Source organism: Genypterus blacodes, unplaced genomic scaffold (genome assembly GCF_046128005.1).
Source record: "Genypterus blacodes isolate CSIRO-AG114 ecotype Tasmania unplaced genomic scaffold, CSIRO-AGI_Gbla_v1 ptg000019l_1, whole genome shotgun sequence".
Taxonomy (NCBI): Eukaryota; Metazoa; Chordata; class Actinopteri; order Ophidiiformes; family Ophidiidae; genus Genypterus; species Genypterus blacodes.
Genome location: NW_027466832.1, coordinates 3854618 through 3873738, shown reverse-complemented (window position 1 = coordinate 3873738; position 19121 = coordinate 3854618). Strand labels below are relative to the sequence as shown.

The window sequence follows — 19121 nt, the reverse complement described above, 5'->3', positions numbered from 1 at the left end:
CTTTGTGTTTTCACTACATTTCTATCAGGCAATGATTAATATACAAGTACAAAAAAGTACAAAAAAAGGATGTTTTTCATGTGAGATTTCTCTCTGAAGTGCTTCTCTGTTTGTGTCAGACCGGTCTCCATGCATACATCCAACCCTGTATGAATGGAGGGAAGTTCTATCAGTCGTTTATTTCATCAGAGAAAAATAATTGTGAACACAGAAAATGGGCCGCAAAGGGATAATACCCGAGGTAAAGGACTGGTACACTCTTCCTGTCTGTCCACCTGAGTGTGTAGCTTTATTCAGAAGCATGTCACGAAGTCCATATCTCAGAGGGACCAACATCACCTTCCTACGACTCCACTGTTTTCCCTGACTTCTCATTGATTGTGGCTGTTTGGTTCTGTGTGTCCTGCAGGCAGCAGGCGATGGGACTGGGGATGTAATTGAATGGCGTGACTCGTACAGCTTTACTCGGTGATCCCTGGCGGAAATGGACAGTTCCACCAATGTGGCTATCTGAAGTTCCTGTGGAGACTGTGCTGTGGCTCCTCATGGAGCCATCTGAGTCTCCATCTTGCATGTTACTCCCAGAGATGTTGATCTTTCTGAGCATAGCAAGTCTTGCTGCCTCCTCTGACATAACTGGAGGTGTATCCACTGTGGGAGACGTGCTCGAGTTGGTCTTGTTATTTGTAAAGTCTTCTGTCTGGACAGTGGCATCACTCGTCTTGCGTGATGCGAGTAGAATGGTTGGCAGTTTTCCTGGAAGAGCTGGTGGTAGTTTTGGCTTTTCCCCATCAGGAGAAGGCACCAAAGGCAAAGCGTTGGCTGGCAGAGTGCTTTTCAAGATCTGGGGTACATCTTCATCCCTGATCCTCCTCCAGGTCACTCTGTCATTTAGCCGAGATGCTGATCTCTGCCCTCTCTTCTTTGTGTCTTCCTCACTCTTTGCTCGTCCACTAGAGTCAGATGATGAAGAGCGGATGGAAGAGCGGCTGGTCACACGGCTCAGTATGTTGATGCTTGGTGATGAGGCATGGCGTTTGAAGGTATCTTTGTCTTGCTGCTGTCTGACTCCGGATACTCTACTAGGTCCATTCCTTTGAGCCGCCCTACATGGACTTTCAGAGCTGGTTCTCCTGGCTGGCCGTCTTGCAGATAGATCTCGTTCACTGGAGCTTGCTCTCGCCAGGGTTGTAGTCTGCTTTTGAAGACCTGGATCTAGGTTGGGTTCTTGTCGTGCTTGTGCTGGTCCTTTTCCTTGCATCCTTCTTGGGACTTGAACAGCTACTTTAAGTTCCTGACAGCGAGATGAACAGAGGAAGACAGCAGGAACTGCTCTGCGGGGGGATCCACGCTGAGATGCAGTTGTGTTGTGTGTACAGCCATCACGTCGCAGCATGGACTTTGACTCCTTAATGAAAGTCAGCTGTCTTAAAAATCCATTTTTGTCTGATTCACTGTTGTTTGAATTCACAGAGGTCATCCTGACCAGGTCAAATCGATTTGCTGGGACCACCCTCTTCCCATTGTTTTGTCTGCATGTTGGCTGGTTAGTTACCAGTGGTGACAGAGGTCTGCTTTGCCTCACTGAATTCTGCATAAATGGGATTCGGACAGGTGACTTTTGAGTTTTTGGTGGTGGAGACCTCTCTGTTTGATTCACTACAGGTGATCGCCCTCTTCTTTCAGGGGGGCTACTTGCTGGTGGGCTACTAGCTGGTGTAGCATTCTTTTTCTTTACAGATTTATTTACTTGAACAGGAGATGTTATCTTCTTCTGTGACGGTTTGGATGGTGAAGAGCTTTGTGATGATCCAGACCCAGAGGATGAACTTTTTGGTATTCGTGGAGGTGGTGTAGAGCTCCTCTTTGGCAATGACAGTTCTGCATCAAGCGGTCGGCCCAGTCGGTGAAGGCTCTTTGATCTGTGCTGAGCAAGCTCTGGATTCTTTGGAGCATCTGTCTTGGTTGGTACTTTTCTGGGTGGTGGTCTTTGTGATGGAGCCGTCTCTTTTTTGGGCGTATATATCACTGTCCTACCTCTGAAAACCATGGGCAAATTTGGAACTGGCTTACGCTGTGCAAAGTCCAGTGGTTTATTTGCCTTTTTGTCTTTAGCAAATTTCTTTTCTTTGGGGGTAAAGCTAGATGTGGACATGAAAGAAAGAACTGATTCGGTTTCCTCAGAGGACGGCTCTTGGGACTTTGATGCCTGTAGCCCAGTGACGACAGAATTGGCACCTTCCTGTATGGCTCTCCATTCAACACTGTTTAGGTCTGAATCCTTATCTGAAGCCATATCATCGCTGTCCATTTCCTCATCCATGTTCCACACATCAGACACCCTCTGAAAGTTACTTTTTTGTTTTTGAGTGTTCTCCGCTTTCTTCTTCCTGGCAGCAAGCTTCCTTCTCTGCTTGGGCATAGCAGATGTTATGCATTTCTGAAGGAGGTCATCCTCTGAATCCATGCTGACTGAGCTTGGTGAGCTTTGCTCCTCATACTGATGGGTCATGGTAACAGGCTTTATATGTTGAACCATATGAAGTGTTTTGTTGTGTCTGTTTTTGTACCATAATTGGTGAGCTTTTGATTTATAATCCTCAAACTCAGCTTCGCTCAGGGAACTCATAGAGGAGCTGAGTGAGTAACAAGCCTGAGATTCATCCTTCATTAGATTCTGCTTTATTTTTTGAAATCCTCTAGATTTTCCTTGGGAATTATCAATCCTGCCAATATTTGTCATACTTCGAGAGAGAGAGTTTTTACTTGCCTCCCTCATTTGTTTTCTACTTGTTTGCTTCATCGTGTCATCTTTGTAGTCATTGTAGAAGCAGTTAAGTTCCTCTGATGAGTGTGTCATTGGTTGAAGGACAATGTTTCCTTTTTGTGATCCTTTGTTGTTCTGTATGATAGGCAATTCCAGTTTCCTCACCAGGCCTTGACTTTGCCTCGGTTTCTGTTGATTTGGGGACTGGTCACGGTTTCTTTGACTAGCAACTCGGTCAGCTACTTCCTTACTTTGCATCAGCACTTTCTGAGTGGGAATGATATGTTTGGTTCGATTAATTTGACCAATCTCTAATTCAGGTTGGTAGTTCATCCTATTAGGCTGATGGAAATGAGAGAATATCCTCAAGTCTTCAATCCTCTTTGCTTCTTCATCAATCATTTCCTGTTTGTTCATACTTGTTGCTGTGCAGTCTCTAGCCCCCCTTTCCTTCACTGGATACTGAAGAGTTTCGTCACTTAAAGACGTTGTGCTGGAGAAGTTAACGGGAGTTCCTTCTGCAGAATCAGTGAACGATGAATCATCATATTTTAAATCCTTCTGTGGGATGACGATTCTCCTCCCGGTACACAATTGGGTTTTGCCATTTGGGAGCATCATGTACACTGGAAGGTGAATCGGTTTTCGCATCTGTGAATTCAACATATGTGTAGGTATGGTGGTCACCAGCGAAGATCTTACTTTTCTGAACTTGGAGGGCATTGCTGAATTGATGCATTCCTTTAAGATCTCTATGTCGTCGTCTGAGTTGCCCTCGCTGTATCTCTCCCCATGGTCGAGTCCAGGTTCATCCTCATCTGGGAATGGATGGTTTTTGTTATTTTTCTGGAGTAGTGGAGTCAGTTTCAGCTCCACGTCTTTTTGTATGTAGTGCTCATGAAGAGGCAGAGCACTCAGGCTGGAGGCACATGAAAAGTTCTCTGTAGGCTTTTCCACAGTGAAGTAGATCATGGTGTCCAGGTCAGGAGGAAGGTTGAATCTCTCTTTGGAGTCAGCGATCTCCATAAACTTTCGCAAGCTGTTTTCCCATTGACCCGCTACACCAGCAGGCTGTGCTTCTGGTCCACTGGGCTCCACACAGCATGGAGTTTTACTTCGACTCGGAGGCATAGTTTGACCAGGACTGTCAGGAAGATCACTTGGGCTTATTGTTCCATCAAGCATCTCACTGCATGGATCACTCTGGATTGAGCTGGCGATAGATGGTGACTCAAAGCTTCCCAGTGAACTTACAGAGCTACATCGACTCATCACCAGTGGCGTCTCATGGATGTAGTTTTCGGAGGAACTGGATGGAGATCTGTCTTCAAGAACAGCTGGGGATGCGGCCCTGAGAAACACCTTTTCCTTTTTTGCAGGACACAGGATCTCAATGGACTCTGTCTCTTTGCTTGGGAAAGTTTTTGAGTCCGTCATTAGCAGCTGGCTGTCACTGAGATCCTCCAAAGTTTCATCCTCCTCTGCTTTCTTCACCACTTCTCCATCTTCCACCTCAATAATTTCTAATGACGAGTCACTGTCCAGTTCATTTTCACTTTGTCCGTCGAGTGCTCCATCACCAGAGGACAAAGAAGACAATGAGCTACAGCGGGAGAAGCAGATCGGTGTGTTCTCCACTGAGTATTTCTGCACCGTCTCCAGTGTCCCAATGGTTGGGCTTCTGGTGGCTGTCATTGGTGAAAATTTGGTAAGAGTCCCCCCTGTCATCACAGTCGGCACCCACGCTTGCCTCCTCATTGCTTGAGCAGCTTGAACATTGATTGCTGTCTTTGCTACACCAAATTTGGCAACACTTTGAATAAGTGGAACCTGTTGATAGGAAGGAGACAATTTAATAGAAGCCATGCTGACATCAGACGAGACTTTGGTGGACACACTGACTGGAGTTTGCAGAGAGTCCTGGTTTTTGTCAGCATCGCCAGCAGCGAACACGACACCTTTTAAATCCTTGTTGTTTACAGAATCTCTCTCTGGAATTTCTTGCTGGCTCATCTCATTAAGCACAGCAGAACCTGCATTAAGATAATCTTGATGAGCCACCTTGAGATCAAGCTGGTTGGGCCGTTGTTGCTGCACAGCTTTTTGAGAGGGTTGCATCTGATCTTTGCTGCCACAGTAGCCATCACTCGTACTACCGCTGTTAAGACTGTCTGTGGATACGCTGGTATGGGCGGTTTTGAGACGCAGGAGTGCATGGGCTCTGCTGAGGCGTTCTCTCTGTGCCAAGCTGCTTGTATCAGAAAGACAGCAAGGAGAGCAGGATTTGGCCCGGGCTTCATTCAGCTCATCTAGTCCATAAGGCCAGTCTGCTAAATGGTCCTCGGAGCTGAGACTCAAACTGTCCTCTGAGGATGTATGCATGGTGATGTCCTCCACTAACCTGTCAATTTTCGCCACAGTGTTGGTGATCTTTTTTGCAAGCTTTTCTGCAGCAGCAGATACATCATCAGGAGGCGCATGTCTCTTCTCCGCTGCCTGTGGCGGCTCCACGTCTCGCTCAGGTTCGCAATCCTTCTTTCGCGGCTGGTTTTGAAGGAAGTTGGAGTTGGTGAGAAACATCGACAGCATAGAGAAACTCCCAGTGTCCAGGCTGCTGGAGACATTGGGGGCTTCATCATCATCAAAGCATCCAGAATCTGAAGCATAATCCTTCGCCAGACTCTCAATATGCCTCAGAGGCTTGTTGAGGCTTAAGTGTTTGGGGCTCTGTTTCTCCAGGGTGTCAAAGGTCTCTGCTAGGTGTTTAGCATCCAGCTCAGCCTCCAGAGCTTTCTGTTTCCTCATATAGAGTGAGGGCATGCAGGAGCCAGGGGACACGACTGCAGCATCCTTATACTTCAGGGGTCGATTGGTGAGGAGGTTCCTCAAAGCTGCAGCACTACCCATAGCTATCATCTTGTGCTTGGAGTGGATAAGGTTACGCAGCATGCTGACTGCGCCGAAGTCCCAGAGTAGCTCCTGGTCTTTGGGACTCCGGGCAGAAAGGTTCCACAGAGTTCCGCATGCGTTGCTCACGATGGTAAGGCTGTGAGAGCGCAGGTGCTGCAGTAGAGTTTGGAGACAGTTGTGGTCCCTTAGGATTTGCCTGCATGGAGAGAGAGAAAGAGACATTTTAGCAACTTTGTTTTGTCTGTGTGACTGAATGATGTGGTTGTCTAAAGCAGGGAAGATCCTATACAAGTTGTTGTGGTACATGGTAATTGTGTATGTTGAATCTCACAGCACATTCAAACAGCACATTCATATCCCCTGCTCTGTATGGGCAAAATCAGGTTGGGGTTAAACTTGAACATCAACAGTATGACAGAGTATAAATTTCTAAGCCATTGTGACAGCTCGTGTTTGAACTCCTACCTGTAGTCCTCTCTTGTGGCGACCAGACTGGACACGTTTCGTAGGATCCCCCCTCCACTCTCGATGATGGCCAGTGAGTTGGTCTGGCACCGGTACGTCAGCGTGCTGACCAGGAAGCCCAGAGCGCCATCCACCGAGCAGATGGCCACCTTGTTGTCGATGCTGTGAGCCGACAGGTTCCACAGAGCGCTCAGCAGACTCTTCAGGGTGGATTCCTGGAAAATGATGAAAGCGTGTCAGGAAACACTACCGGTACATACCGTACAAATAATGAAAACAACAGAAAACGATCCTTCATATTTGCACAGCTTTGATTTAATGATTGTGAGTAATAATTTTCGATAAATCTGTAAGTACAGTTTGTGTTTAAAAATATAAGACAACATCTACATAATCTATTTCAGCCACAGAAATGTCTTCTTATGTTATGTTATGTTGTGTTTTCATCCTCAGTAAGGTGTGCTGTCACCTTGGTAGCCTGCAGGGCGCAGGTCATCAGTGCAGACACACAGCCAATGTCTCTGAGGACTCTCTTGCTGCTGATGTCGGCTCTCCAGGACAGGACGACCCCGGCTTCGCCGCTACTGCTTGGAGCTTCGTCAAGGATCTGAACCAGCAGGGGGACGCAGCCGGACTTGCGCATCGCAAGGCAACTGTCCTGGGAACTGGACAGGGCCAGCAGAGTTCTGGACATCTCCTCTTTGTCCCGGTTAGCCAGCATGGATAGAAGCCAGAACACCATCTCCACCTGAGAGCAGGAATCGGTTCATCATCAGGGTGAGCGTCATCATGCTTTACCATATTGAAGCTACTTTGATAAGGGAGTCATGATTTAAAGTAGTTGAACTGTAGCCAAGATGCTTGCTTATTTCAGTCGTTTAATTGAATATTTTTCCTGTTTTACTCTTGAAACTCGAAATGGAAAATGTTTCTGAACCCTGTGGTGTGGCAGTCAGAACCTGTGTGAACCTGAACCAGTCAGAACCACTGTGAAGTGGTCTGAACCAGTCTCAAGTTCTCTCTTGTGCGCTGGTACCTTGCTGCCTCCGTCTGCAGGAGTTTCTGCTCCCCCACCAGCTGAGGAGTTGTTCTCCGGTTCTCCAGCAGGGGGCTTTTCAGAGCCGGAGAGCTGCAGCAAAACAGAGGGGAGGACGATGAGGGTGATGAAGATGAGGAGCTGCCTTTGTGTTTGCTTGAAGGGTGTTTACAGAAAAACATCAATATCATTCCATTACAAACCTTTATTGAATATCATTTATTTACTATAATTGTCTGGGTTTCATTCATATATCTGGAATTGCTTAGGAATTTGGTAGAATTCCGGATTGAGTTCTATGGCTTTGAACAAACAACAGACAAAAAACGTGTGTTTGTTGCTTTCTGCATTCCCCCACCCCCCCCCCCCCCCCCCCCCCACACACACACACACACACACACACACACACACACATACACACACACACACTGACAGTTTCTAAGCTTCATTTGGATTCAGAGTGAAATCCTCAGAGACGTGTTTCAAAGCTTTCATCCTCCTTTTTCCATCCCGTCGCCATGGCAACCCCTCAGGGTGGGATATGTGCATGCAGACAAAGAGCGGTGCTGTGTGTGCAGGGGGGGGCAGACATGTGCTGATGTGTTACACTGAGGTTCACTGTTTTCTTCCTGCTAACAAAGGAAACGTGAATATTCCTGCACTGACAGACACCCTGAATGCACCGCGTGGCTCTGATCCCGAATCCCTCCATTAATGCAGGAATGCAGGAGACAAAATGGACGCCGGTGCACTGAGACGCTGGAGGACAAGCTGAAGTCACAACAGATTCCAGACGTCTCAGGACTGCTCACATTTACATGAGCGACTCATGACCCAATGACCTCTAGTGCCAACTCGTGAAGGACACCAGGAGACACATTCCTGAGGCCGTCCATGTACTCCGCTCAGAGACCATTAGAATGAGCTCATGAGTGCCACTGTGAGAAGTGAAAAAGACGTTTAAAAGACATTTTGAGAAAACAGTCATATATAATAGTATTATAATTATTATTATAGTTTCAATTGAAACAGTGCAAACAGTGATTGATTAGGAAGCAAACATTTCTGTGATCACTCTAAATGAATATGTGACAGTGACGTGTTTATCTCTCAGTGACCTGGTTAATATTCTCAGAGGGATGTGGAGCAGCGAGACACTCAGATGGTGCCAAGCAGCAGCCAGGCAACAGCCAATCACAGCCCAGCGTGGCACCGAGCGGAGAGGCCTGATTCCTCTGCATGGCAACCTGTGTGTGTGTGTGTGTATGTGTGTGAGTGTGTCATTTGTTTGTGTGGAGTTGCAGCGAGCACTGTCCGTCTGTCGCCTCCAAACGTTTCAAAAACACATCAGGGCTCCAGCATGTTTGTACATATGCTGCTTTAATTTACAAGATATTAGCAGGTTTATTTTTTGTTTGCACCAAATTATAGTATAGTGGGAGACATGAAACAACCACCCTCACACCCTAATAATGACATCATGAATGATTATCAGACTGGTTCATCATGAATGATGTCACAGCTGACATGAATATAACCACCCTTGCAAACTTCATCATGAATGACATCAGACTTCAGCTTCCTGTGTTTGCCTTTGTTTCCTGCTCCTTTATATTTGATTTCGATACTCCATTAGCAGGTTTCTTTGTATTTGCAGTACCAAAAAGTTGACATGAACATTGAACCACACCAACACCTCCATAATGACATCATGAACCATCTGCACCACACCAAAGAAGAAGCGACGTCGCTGTGGGCAAGAAGCCGCCATGCAAAGACACGAACCAAACCCCCAGAAAGCTCCAGTAAGAATTTGTTCACATTAACTTCTCTCACACGCGGCTAATATGATTCACAAGTCACGCATGTGTGTGTGTGTGTGTGTGTGTGTGTGTCTGTGTGTGTGTGTGTGTGTGTGTGAGAGAGTGTGATAATCTATGATTTACAGACTGGTTCATTATTTATGAGCATTATTTAAGTAGGACGCGTCTCCATGCAGCAAGCTGATAGTAAATAGGTTTACATCCAGGCTGAGCTGTGGCAGAATAACTCGGATCAACTTTCACCTTTGAGTCCAGAGAAGGACAAGCAACACAACGCTTAACTGTGGCAAACTCCCGTTTTACTGGCGGACAGTGAACACCTCATCGGATGTTTCCTCATGAATATTAGATGAGTAACAGCAGCTTGTAGGAGAAACAGCAAAAACATGCAGCCTGTGGGTCGGTGCTCACCCCCACAGCACACACACACACACACACACATACACACACACACACTGTGTGTCACAGCATCATTCAATGTCAGTGCATCTCAAACATACACTGACTGAACCAAAACTGCTGACAGCTGACTTCCTGTGATCATGGAGACCACTTCCTGTGAACTGTCTTTCAAATACAGGATGGCGAAGCAGCAGTGAGTAATGTTTACGCCAACCCTCTCTGCTGCTGGATCAATCCATAGATCAATACATCAATATATCAATCGCAAACCACTGATCCAAACAAACTGGTGTGTGTGAGCTTGTTTAAATCGCACCACAACAAGCCACAACAAAGGGAGGAGACAAACCCAGGCCAGGCTAATCCAACGAGAACCAGACTAAAGCATGTCACTCTGCTCCAGATCCACAGATCAATACTTTACCATACTGTGGATCAGCTGGTTATGAACAGTGAGCCGAGTCTGAAAGCAAAACTCTCTATTTACCGGCTGTTCAACATTCCAACATTCCAACTTTGTATTTGTGAGCTTGATTTAACATCACGATAACCCAGCATATCATCATCTGCATAAAAAATCTCCAACAGCGCTCGAACACAGCACCATAAACTATATTTAAGTATCATTGACTTAACATTAGATTCTTTCACACACACACACACACACACACACACATACATACACACGCCCTGTACATGAACAGAGGTCAGTATGGAGACAAACAGGTTGAACCAGAAAAGAGAAAAGCGCTGAATGAAAGAATGCAAGCTGAGGGAGCACACACACACACACACACACTCACACACAACTCTGTGACCTTGTGCTTTTATTCACTTAACTGTTTTCAACTTATAATCCAGTATAAGAAGGACAAGTCGACTACTGAGCCACCTTCTCTACTAGTACTGAGAGGAAGTCTGAGCGTTACTGACTTTATCTTACAGGCAGCTTAAAGAAGAAGACATCTGACCTGGGAGAGGAATCAAACGTTAGGAACAAAACTTCACTCCAACATGAATCTCACGAAACAAGATCTCACAGGCGAAACAAAGACGGAAAAGCTGCAAGAAAACATCCGCTGCAACCTGACGGATGGATTTGACCTGCAGGAAGATGAAGACGTAGCGATGAAAACAAATAAGAAAGAAAACACAACAATCAACCCGCTGAGTCTTTTCAAAGAGGACCTGAGTCAGTTTAAGGAGGACTTCATGAGTGTTTTTAAGGACAATGACGGGAGGACGGCAGAGTGCCCGACAAGTCAATCGGTGGACAAGACAAGACAAGGCAAGACCTCTTCATCTATACACCAGGGAGACGCCATGTGCTTCACGGAGTCAAAGACATTTGCAATGCAGGATTTGAAGTTTACTGTGATGTGTTCAAATGTTTCAGTCTCTTTCAGAAGCAACTGCAGCTGATAACATCATCTGACCTGCGAAGGGCAGGAACACGTTTGTCTAAGCTTTGTTTTGTGTTTAAGATGATAGTCGGCTGGTTTTGTAAATGATTTCATGTGGCTGTTGAAATTTAGATCTGAATCCATAATAACCATCAGATTTCTGGTTTGTTTCTGGTTTTCAAAGAGTCTAGCTGTGAACTTTGATCGTCTCTCAGCACCTTCAGGCTTCTCAAAAAGCATTGAAGACAGTTTATGGAAGAACTAACTAATGCTTTCTGTGTTGAATCCTCGCAGACCTCAAACCCAGTCCATCGAAAGGGAGAACTTATAGGAGAGCCTCGGCCCTAAGCATCTTCAGAGAGGACTTTAGTCTGTTGAAAGACGAGCTGTCCAACGTTTTCAGAAAAAGTCTCTCAAAGGAGAAAGAGACTACCCTAAAGGAGGATGTCTCCACAATCAAAGCCTCAACAGCTGAGAATGCTGGAACTCTGTTGAGAAAAGTCCTGATGAGACCCCAGAACCAAGACGAGAATGTTCCAGAGCTGGAAAAGATTGAGGACAATGTCCTTGAAGGAAATGTCTCCCAGCAGAGCGAAGCCATGAGCCACGCTGAAAGAATGACTGACAACCAGCAGACAGTGGACGGCGTGGACGGCGTGGACGGCGTGGACGGCGTGGACGGCGTGGACGGCGTGGACGGCGTGGACGGCGTGGACGGCGTGGACAGTAACATGGACATAAATGTCCCTGATGTGCAGAATGCCGAGATGCCAACATGTTTGTCTGAAGGGCTGCAGAGTGAGGAGAAGATCCAAACATCTAAACCAGGTAGGTGCCGATGATTCACCATTGTTTCACAGGTTTTATCCAAACACTTTCTCAAAATATTCAGACTTTCTTCTAAACATTGCCCCTAAATGTCCTGCTGAACATCCGCTCCACACCGAAGAGAACATCTAAATGTTCCTTCCTTTGTGTGGCTGTAGGACATTTACATGAAAGATAATAAACGTTGCTCTCTATTATGTGTCAAGATGAGAGGATGGAGGAGGAAGAGGAGGACGAGGATGATAAACCCTCAGCTGTGCGTCCATGTGACCCACTAAGCTCTGAACTCAATCTGTTCAACGAAGACACCATGAAGTAAGACAAAATACAAATACTTTAATGTTTCTAATCATCAGAATCACATCCAATAACTTCAAACTATGAAGATTGATTATTAATTAATGATGAAGGAGCAGCATTAATATTCCTGTTCAAACCAGTACTGCATGCTTAGGTTTTAAACTGGATGTTCTGGTTTGGCAGCGAGCAGCCTGGAGGAGAGACGTGGGCCCTGAAGCAGTGTAAGTCTCTGTTGATTGATTTTAATTGATTAGTTTGATCAACCCTTTGGCGTGTCATTGATGATTCAGCTTCACATGTGAGCATCATCAGCATAGAGTGACACCATATTTCTAGCGTACAGAGGAGGAGTAAATGGCCCGCGGGCCGGAGGCTCCCCACCTCTGCTCTAGGGGAAATTTGTCCTTAGCCCATTAAGCTACGATGAGCAGTGTGCAGGTCTACAGTTTAGTGTCTTGCTCATGGAGGAAACCCCATACAGGGAAAGAACCAGGGCCGGCACAGGATTTGAACCCAGGACCTTGACGCTGTGAGGCAACAATGGTGCTAACCACAGTTAAACGGGACCGACCAGTTTGGCCATGAGGTCATTGCGGGGTCACCTCTGCTCCCCCCAATGAAAGAAGATTGTTCATAGTGACATCATCTGAGGAGGCGAAGCTTAGCTGAGTTTCCTTGGAGATTGCGCTCCTAACCTCCATTTCTATTTTGCCCCCCAGTTGTCTGCTACTTGACCTTCGACCCGAACACTGCAAACACTGAGCTCACCCTGTCTGACAACAACAGAAAGGCAACTCGTCTGTGGTCAGACCTCCATTTCCCTGCAGAGCATCTGGACAGGTTCCAGCACTGCCCTCAGGTCCTGTGCAGGGAAGGCCTGCTGGACCAGCAGTACTGGGAGGTGGAGTGGAGCGGCGGCGCCGACATTGGCGTCACCTACAACGGCATCAGCCGGCACGGAATGCCGGCTGACTGCCTACTGGGACACAATGAAATGTCGTGGAGTCTGGAGTGCAGTGAGGGAAGTTACACGCCGTGCCACGGCATGAAACGGTTCGGGTCTTCCTCACCCAAACCCTTCACCCACACAGTCGGGATTTACCTGGACTGGCACGCTGGCTCGCTGTCATTCTACAGTGTCTCTGAGGACGCTATGGTCCACCTCCACACCTTCGCCACCACCTTCACCCAGCCTCTGTACCCGGGGTTCTGGGTTTGGGCCTACGAGGGCTCGGTTAAGCTCTGCCAGGTTCAGCAGAACTGGGACCGCCTGCTGCAGTGAAGGACTAAAGACCAGCTGGGTGAGCCTGGAGGCTGAAGTCCAGTTCAGCTGGATTTCCTGTTCACTCTGTGTTTGACTGTTGGTTCGATTTTTGAGTGTTTATTTTTTTGTTTTTCTAATTTATTTTTCATTATTTTATCATGTTTTGGACAATAAAACCTGTCTGCACAACAGCTACAGCCTGCTGCCGCCTGTGTGTGTGTGTGTCTGACCTGTAGCTGGCTCTCCTGGTTGCCTCGGGTCTCCTGGAGCTCTTTCTCCAGCTGCTCCAGACGAGCAACACGCATCTACAACACACACATAAACACACAGCTTAGACAAATCCAGATGTGCTCTATTTTAACCACCAGCTGTCCCAGTTGTGTTTCAGTTGCAACGATTCATCAACTTGTACGTTTTAAAACACATTTGAATTGAAGTTTTAATTACATTTTAAAGAATGATTTGAAAGAAAATAAATGTTCCTAATGTAACCATAATTCCTATGAACCAGCTGCTAGATCAAGCTGCTTCATGTTTTGCATTGTTTCATTGGTATTCTCTGATGTGGTGGGTATGGTCAACGGTGTAAGTGATTAGCCAATCAGGTCACAGTCTCAGTTAGCCTCACCTGGGTCCTCTGAACCATCTCGTCGCTGGTGCCGAATCGTTCCTCCATGACTGATCGGACCTGCTGGGCCTCGAACTCCAGTTGCTGTCGGATCAGATCCATCTGCAGCGAGAACTACAGCCAGAGAGACCAGGTTAGTGTGTGTGTGATTGTGTGGTTGTGAGTGTGTGCGTGTGTGCACCTGTGTGTGTGTGTGTGTTCACCGTGTCAATGCGAGGCAGCTGGGCCAGTCTCTGTGACAGCGCCTCCAGTTGGCTGAAGTACCAGCATCGCTCCCTCTCCTCTCGATCGATTTCACCCAGCAGGTGGTTCCTGATTATAATCACACAGTAATACACACTCTATTAGACAGTTACAAGTCTAACCATCTTACCAATAGTGGGGCTGGTAAGGTAAAGTGTGTCCTGAGTATCTTTAGCTGGATATTAATATGTTGACCTCTGACATTTGACCATGAACCCTTTGTATGTTGTCATGGATCTCTTCCCTATAGTAACTATGTACTGAAAATATTTGTGATTGTGGTTTGACAGCAGTGACACACATGCACCCTGTGGAGCCACATGTTGATATTTCTTCTTTCCTATTTCCTCTCCTTTGGTGGTGCTATAACAAAGGTCAAGGGTCACCAACACATCTTGATTCATCCTCTGATGAGTACACAGATATGCAGAAGTGGCCTCACCGCTCCTTGTACAGCTCGTCCGTATGGTGGTCACTGACTGCACCATCAATTATGGCCGTTTTGGGCGGGGCTCCGTCCAGGAAATGATGCGGCAGCATGAGGACATCGGATGCCGAACTCTGACGTGAAGAAGATCTCAACGGACTCCTGGCCCTGCTCATTGGGGCCGCCGACGAGGAAGAGGAACAGGAGGAATGGGGCAAGGCTAGACGATCGTCCAGCTCTGCCCCTCCAACACATCCAGGCCCCGCCCCTCCCATGCCGTCGGGCAGCAGCCTCAGGTTGTGTGGTTGGTGCTTGAGCTCGTAGTATTTAGTGAGGTCCATGTGAAGCTCTGCGGGAGGAGGAAGTTTGGTCACTGTGATTCAGCTAAACACAATTAAATCAAAGCCATGATAGCACCGCCTATAGGAAGCAATGTGAAGTACCACCCCCCCCCCCTCCCCCCCTTTGGAAAATGGAAAGAGAGAGGAGGAGTTATATCTTTGTTTTCCTGATCATTTGCTGGAGAAATAACTTTACCTTAGTTTATCAATAACAGAAGAGCAGTAATATTTGCATTAGTGCATCACATTTGTACTCAGTTAATACCAGCAAAATGACAAAATGTTGCTCAGCACAACAAATATGTGGAGTTTTAAAAGTGTTATTTTTTCCCTCTGGGCTTCAGGGGTTAAAGACTTAAGGATTCATCCTCCCAGCCAAGAGCAGAAAAACAACAGATTAAGTGGAAATCAAATATTGCTCAAATATATCTTTGATGCTGATGGGGTCAGAGGACACAAACATAATCAGAAGCCATCCTCGGTTGTTTGTTCTGCTGTTGATTTGAGTTACAGTTAATTGAATTTGGATCCAGGCGACTTGAGGCATTAATTGGTCTCTTAATGGGACAGAGCCAGCCGCAGCCAATCAGCTTGACTCGATTGATGCTATTCATTCTCCTGTAATGTTATTGGTTATTGGTCCCCAGGCAGCTTGCAGCAGAAAGCCACAGCAGTATAGAGTAGAACCTCTTTATTTCAACACAAACTGCTGATCAAAGCACAATCTCACCTTTTTACCAGAAATTCACCAGTGATTTCCCTCAGGATAATAAACTTTTATCTTATCTAATCCTATCTTATATTTTACTGTCCAGTATTTGTGCTTAACTACACTTCAGGTCCTGGGCGTGGCCACATAGTTCACACCTCATCCAGGTTGTTCTACTGATCCCACAATCTGATCCTACTTTAATGTTTGAGCCACAGGAGGAGGAGGAGGAGGAAGAGGAGGAAGAGGAGGAGGGGTAGGGTGAGGAGGAGGAGGAGGAGGAGTCAGACTGACCTTTGAGTTGGTGCAGCACATCGCTCCTCCCAGAGGAGGCCAGAGTTCCTGCCTCCTGCTCTAGTTTACTCTGCAGCTGCTTCAGGACCTCCTGCAGAGAAGCACAGGGAGCATCAGGTACACACGTGTGAGTCTGCCATGTGTCACACACATCACATGTACACATCATCTGTTAGATTCACAGTAGGCAGAAATCTTCATCTCTGCTCTGATTTGATGCGTCCTGATCCTCTGAGGCTAAATCAGCTCAGCCTGCTAATCCAGCTGTGCTCAGCAGCTAGACACGTGCCTCTGCCTGTGTGTGGGTGTGTGTGTGTGTATGTGTGTGTGTGTGTGTGTGTGTGTGTGTGTGTGTGTGTGTGTGTGTGTGTGTGTGTCTAAGTCTTAAATCTGATTTTGCAGCTTTCCATGTCTCAGCTACTCAAACTGAACCTGATCAGACATTTTCTGATGTGATCACAAATCAATTTGACAGGGAAACTGTGATGGAACAACATGAAACTGATCACATGCTGACCTTCATCCCCGTCGTCTCTGTCTCCAGTTTGGACAGATGGTTGGAGTTGTCCTCCAGCTCCCTCCTCAGGTGGGAGTTCTCCATGCGGAGCGCCTCCACCTGGTGGGCCAGCTGGTCGTAGGAAGCTGCTGCCTTGGCCATCTTCAGACTTTGCAGCGCCCCCTGCAGGTACAGAGACAGGAGAGGATGAAGAGTTTGACTGAGCATCACCAGGAGATACGTTAAGCTTTTATTGTGGAGTGCAGAACTTCTATCTTTGTGCAATAGAAGAAACAACAACATGGATCCATAAGAGTCCATTCGAAGACCTACAGACCTGAAGAGAAGCACAAACATCTACAAGACGACACAACTTACAGAGGAGCAAACAGAGTTCAGACATCATTTCATTTCAAGGTAACGTTATATCAGTGATGCTCCGTCTTTCTTTCTGTCCGTTTGGCTTCCTCACACTAAGGAGGACACAAGATGGCCCCCTCTCCTCCTCTTCCTCCCCCTGGGCAGCAGATGGCACACACGGAGGCTAATCATCTGTCAAATCTGCTCCAGCCCCTGTTTTTTATTGATGTTATTCGCTTGTTTAGCTCTGAATGGGACAGGATGTCCTGAATGACGCTCAGTGACCGTCTGTGTGGCGTTATTTAAGTGACGCCTGAGGCTCCGCGGTCTCTGATTGGACAAAACGATTTCTGCTGATCTGCTCTGTCTGATGCTCAAATGTGACCTTCACCCGAACACTGTCACATGACCGAAGTTTCACCACAATCCTCCTGTGAGAGGAGAACATGTCATTTCCTGTCTGAAGTCACATCAGCTGTGTCGTCTGGCTCTACAGGCTCTCATCTTACTCACAATCCTCCTGAGGTCACCTCGGCGTAATGAATGCAGCAGTGACATTTGCTGCACTGACACCCCCATCTCCACCCCCACCAACTTCAGATCTGCTGTGGTGGCAGGAATCCTTCAGACGGCTGCAGGAGAGCCGACTCACTCAGAACATCACTGAATCTGAAGAATAAATTACGCATCATGTGTCCATGTGAGGAGGAGGAGGAGGAGGGGTGAAGGTCACACTGGACACCAGCGGCTGATTGAACCCAAAGATTACTGATCATGAATTTAAGGAATTCGGTTCCTGTTTCTGTGTCCTTTATGTGTGTGTGTGTATGTGATGTTACCATCTCATATTGATGTTCTGGGTCACCATGGCAACATCCCCCCACCCTCAAGTGACACATTTATATTCAGTGACATCTCTCCCTGATACACACGCTGCAGCTGGGAAGCCTGCTGGGAAATAAAGCCTGCAGGCGCCGCGAGGGTTAACGACTCAGGCGAGTTAACGAGTTAACGAGTTAACTGGTCACTTCATGCTGAGGCTACCATGGTTACTACGGTAACAACCAACCACAGGCAACTGACCCTAATATAAAACGATAGCATTGGGACATGAAAGAAGAGCAGAGAGATGGAGAGACAGAGAGATGGAGGGAGGGAGAGACGGAGGGAGGAAGGGAGGAATGGAGGGATGGATGGATGGATGGATGGAGGGATGGATGGATGGATGGATGGATGGATGGATAGATAGATAGATAGATAGATAGATAGATAGATAGATAGATAGATAGATAGATAGATAGATAGATAGATAGATAGATAGATAGATAGATAGATAGATAGATAGATAGATAGATAGATAGATAGATAGATAGAAAGTGATTAAAGCTAAACCTTGTGTCAGTGAACAAAGACTCTCTATTACTCCCACGGCTGCCCCTCCCCCACACCTTCCCAGCCTGCATCTCTTCCCTCTGAGACAGTCTGGTTACCACGGCAACGGCATCCTCCAGGCAAAGAGCAAGAGGAGAAGGAGGAGGAGGAAGAAGAGGAGGAGGAGGAGGAGAAGATGGCGGTGGTGTGAGAAAAGCATCAGTCAGAAACTCCAAACATCTAACCAAAGATTTGTTTTGTTTCTGTGCGCCTCTCCCTTCTTCCTGTCTCATGAAGGCACAAATGGAGTCGGAGCTGTAATTACCTTTGAGCTGAGCTGGATGTTGTTTTTCAGACAGAGTGAAGCCTCTCAGCACTAACGTGAGCCTCCATTAGAGGAAGAGGAGCAGCTGTGTGCTGATGAAGCTGTGATGGATGAAGCTTGCAGTGCAGGATTCACATCAGCACCAACAGCAACACACACGCTTTGACACCAGCTCGTTAGCTCGTTAGCTCATTAGCTCCTTAGCTCCATGCCGTGCTGTGACGACATCAGACTCGTCCCAGCATACGCAGCACCTGGATGATCAACACTTTGATCCTGATCCACATCCAATTGACTTCCAGAAGTTTCAACTATTTGATCAGATGACTAGCTTGTCAGAAATGTTGGTTACTGACGCATCTTTACAGACTGCGGGTCCGAGTTCAGACTTAGTAAGCGCTCGTGTAGGAGGCTAGCAGCTGTGACGCATCATCACAATAAAACAATGCTGACAGACAATCGGCTTCGGCTGCTCACGCCTCCAAAAAAATCACTGTTACGTAAATGTTACATAAGGGCCTCATCACTTCCTCTTCATCAGCCATTTCCAGCCCGGACTTCCTGTCCCTGGGGCTCGGCAAATCACAGACAGATCATTCCCAGATCCATTCAAACTGTTTGTCCTTTACTGAATCAGCTCCATCTCAGCTAGATGATGGTGCTAGTTGCATATTTGTAGGCCTGCTAGGCACTCGGCTATGCCTGGATACATAGAGCTCCTATCTGAAG

The 19121-nt window shown here is 46.9% G+C and overlaps 2 protein-coding genes across 2 annotated transcripts; one reads left to right on the top strand and one right to left on the bottom strand.

Moving 5' to 3' along the window:
- Positions 1–336: 336 nt before the first annotated feature.
- On the bottom strand, positions 337–16519 carry apc2 (APC regulator of WNT signaling pathway 2). The gene is made up of 10 exons (XM_076141490.1): positions 16358–16519; positions 15841–15931; positions 14512–14845; positions 14030–14138; positions 13827–13940; positions 13429–13503; positions 7179–7271; positions 6612–6890; positions 6143–6357; positions 337–5873 (listed from the first exon to the last, which is right to left on the bottom strand). Exons 1-10 carry the CDS (start codon positions 16496–16498, stop codon positions 344–346), a joined length of 6981 nt encoding a protein of 2326 aa, XP_075997605.1. The 5' UTR covers positions 16499–16519; the 3' UTR covers positions 337–343.
- Positions 10184–13389, top strand: LOC142991383 (uncharacterized). Its single transcript, XM_076141489.1, has 5 exons — positions 10184–10691; positions 11101–11634; positions 11841–11949; positions 12118–12155; positions 12654–13389. The coding sequence occupies exons 1-5, from the start codon at positions 10418–10420 to the stop codon at positions 13214–13216; spliced, it is 1518 nt and encodes a 505-aa protein (XP_075997604.1). The 5' UTR covers positions 10184–10417; the 3' UTR covers positions 13217–13389.
- Positions 16520–19121: the final 2602 nt, after the last annotated feature.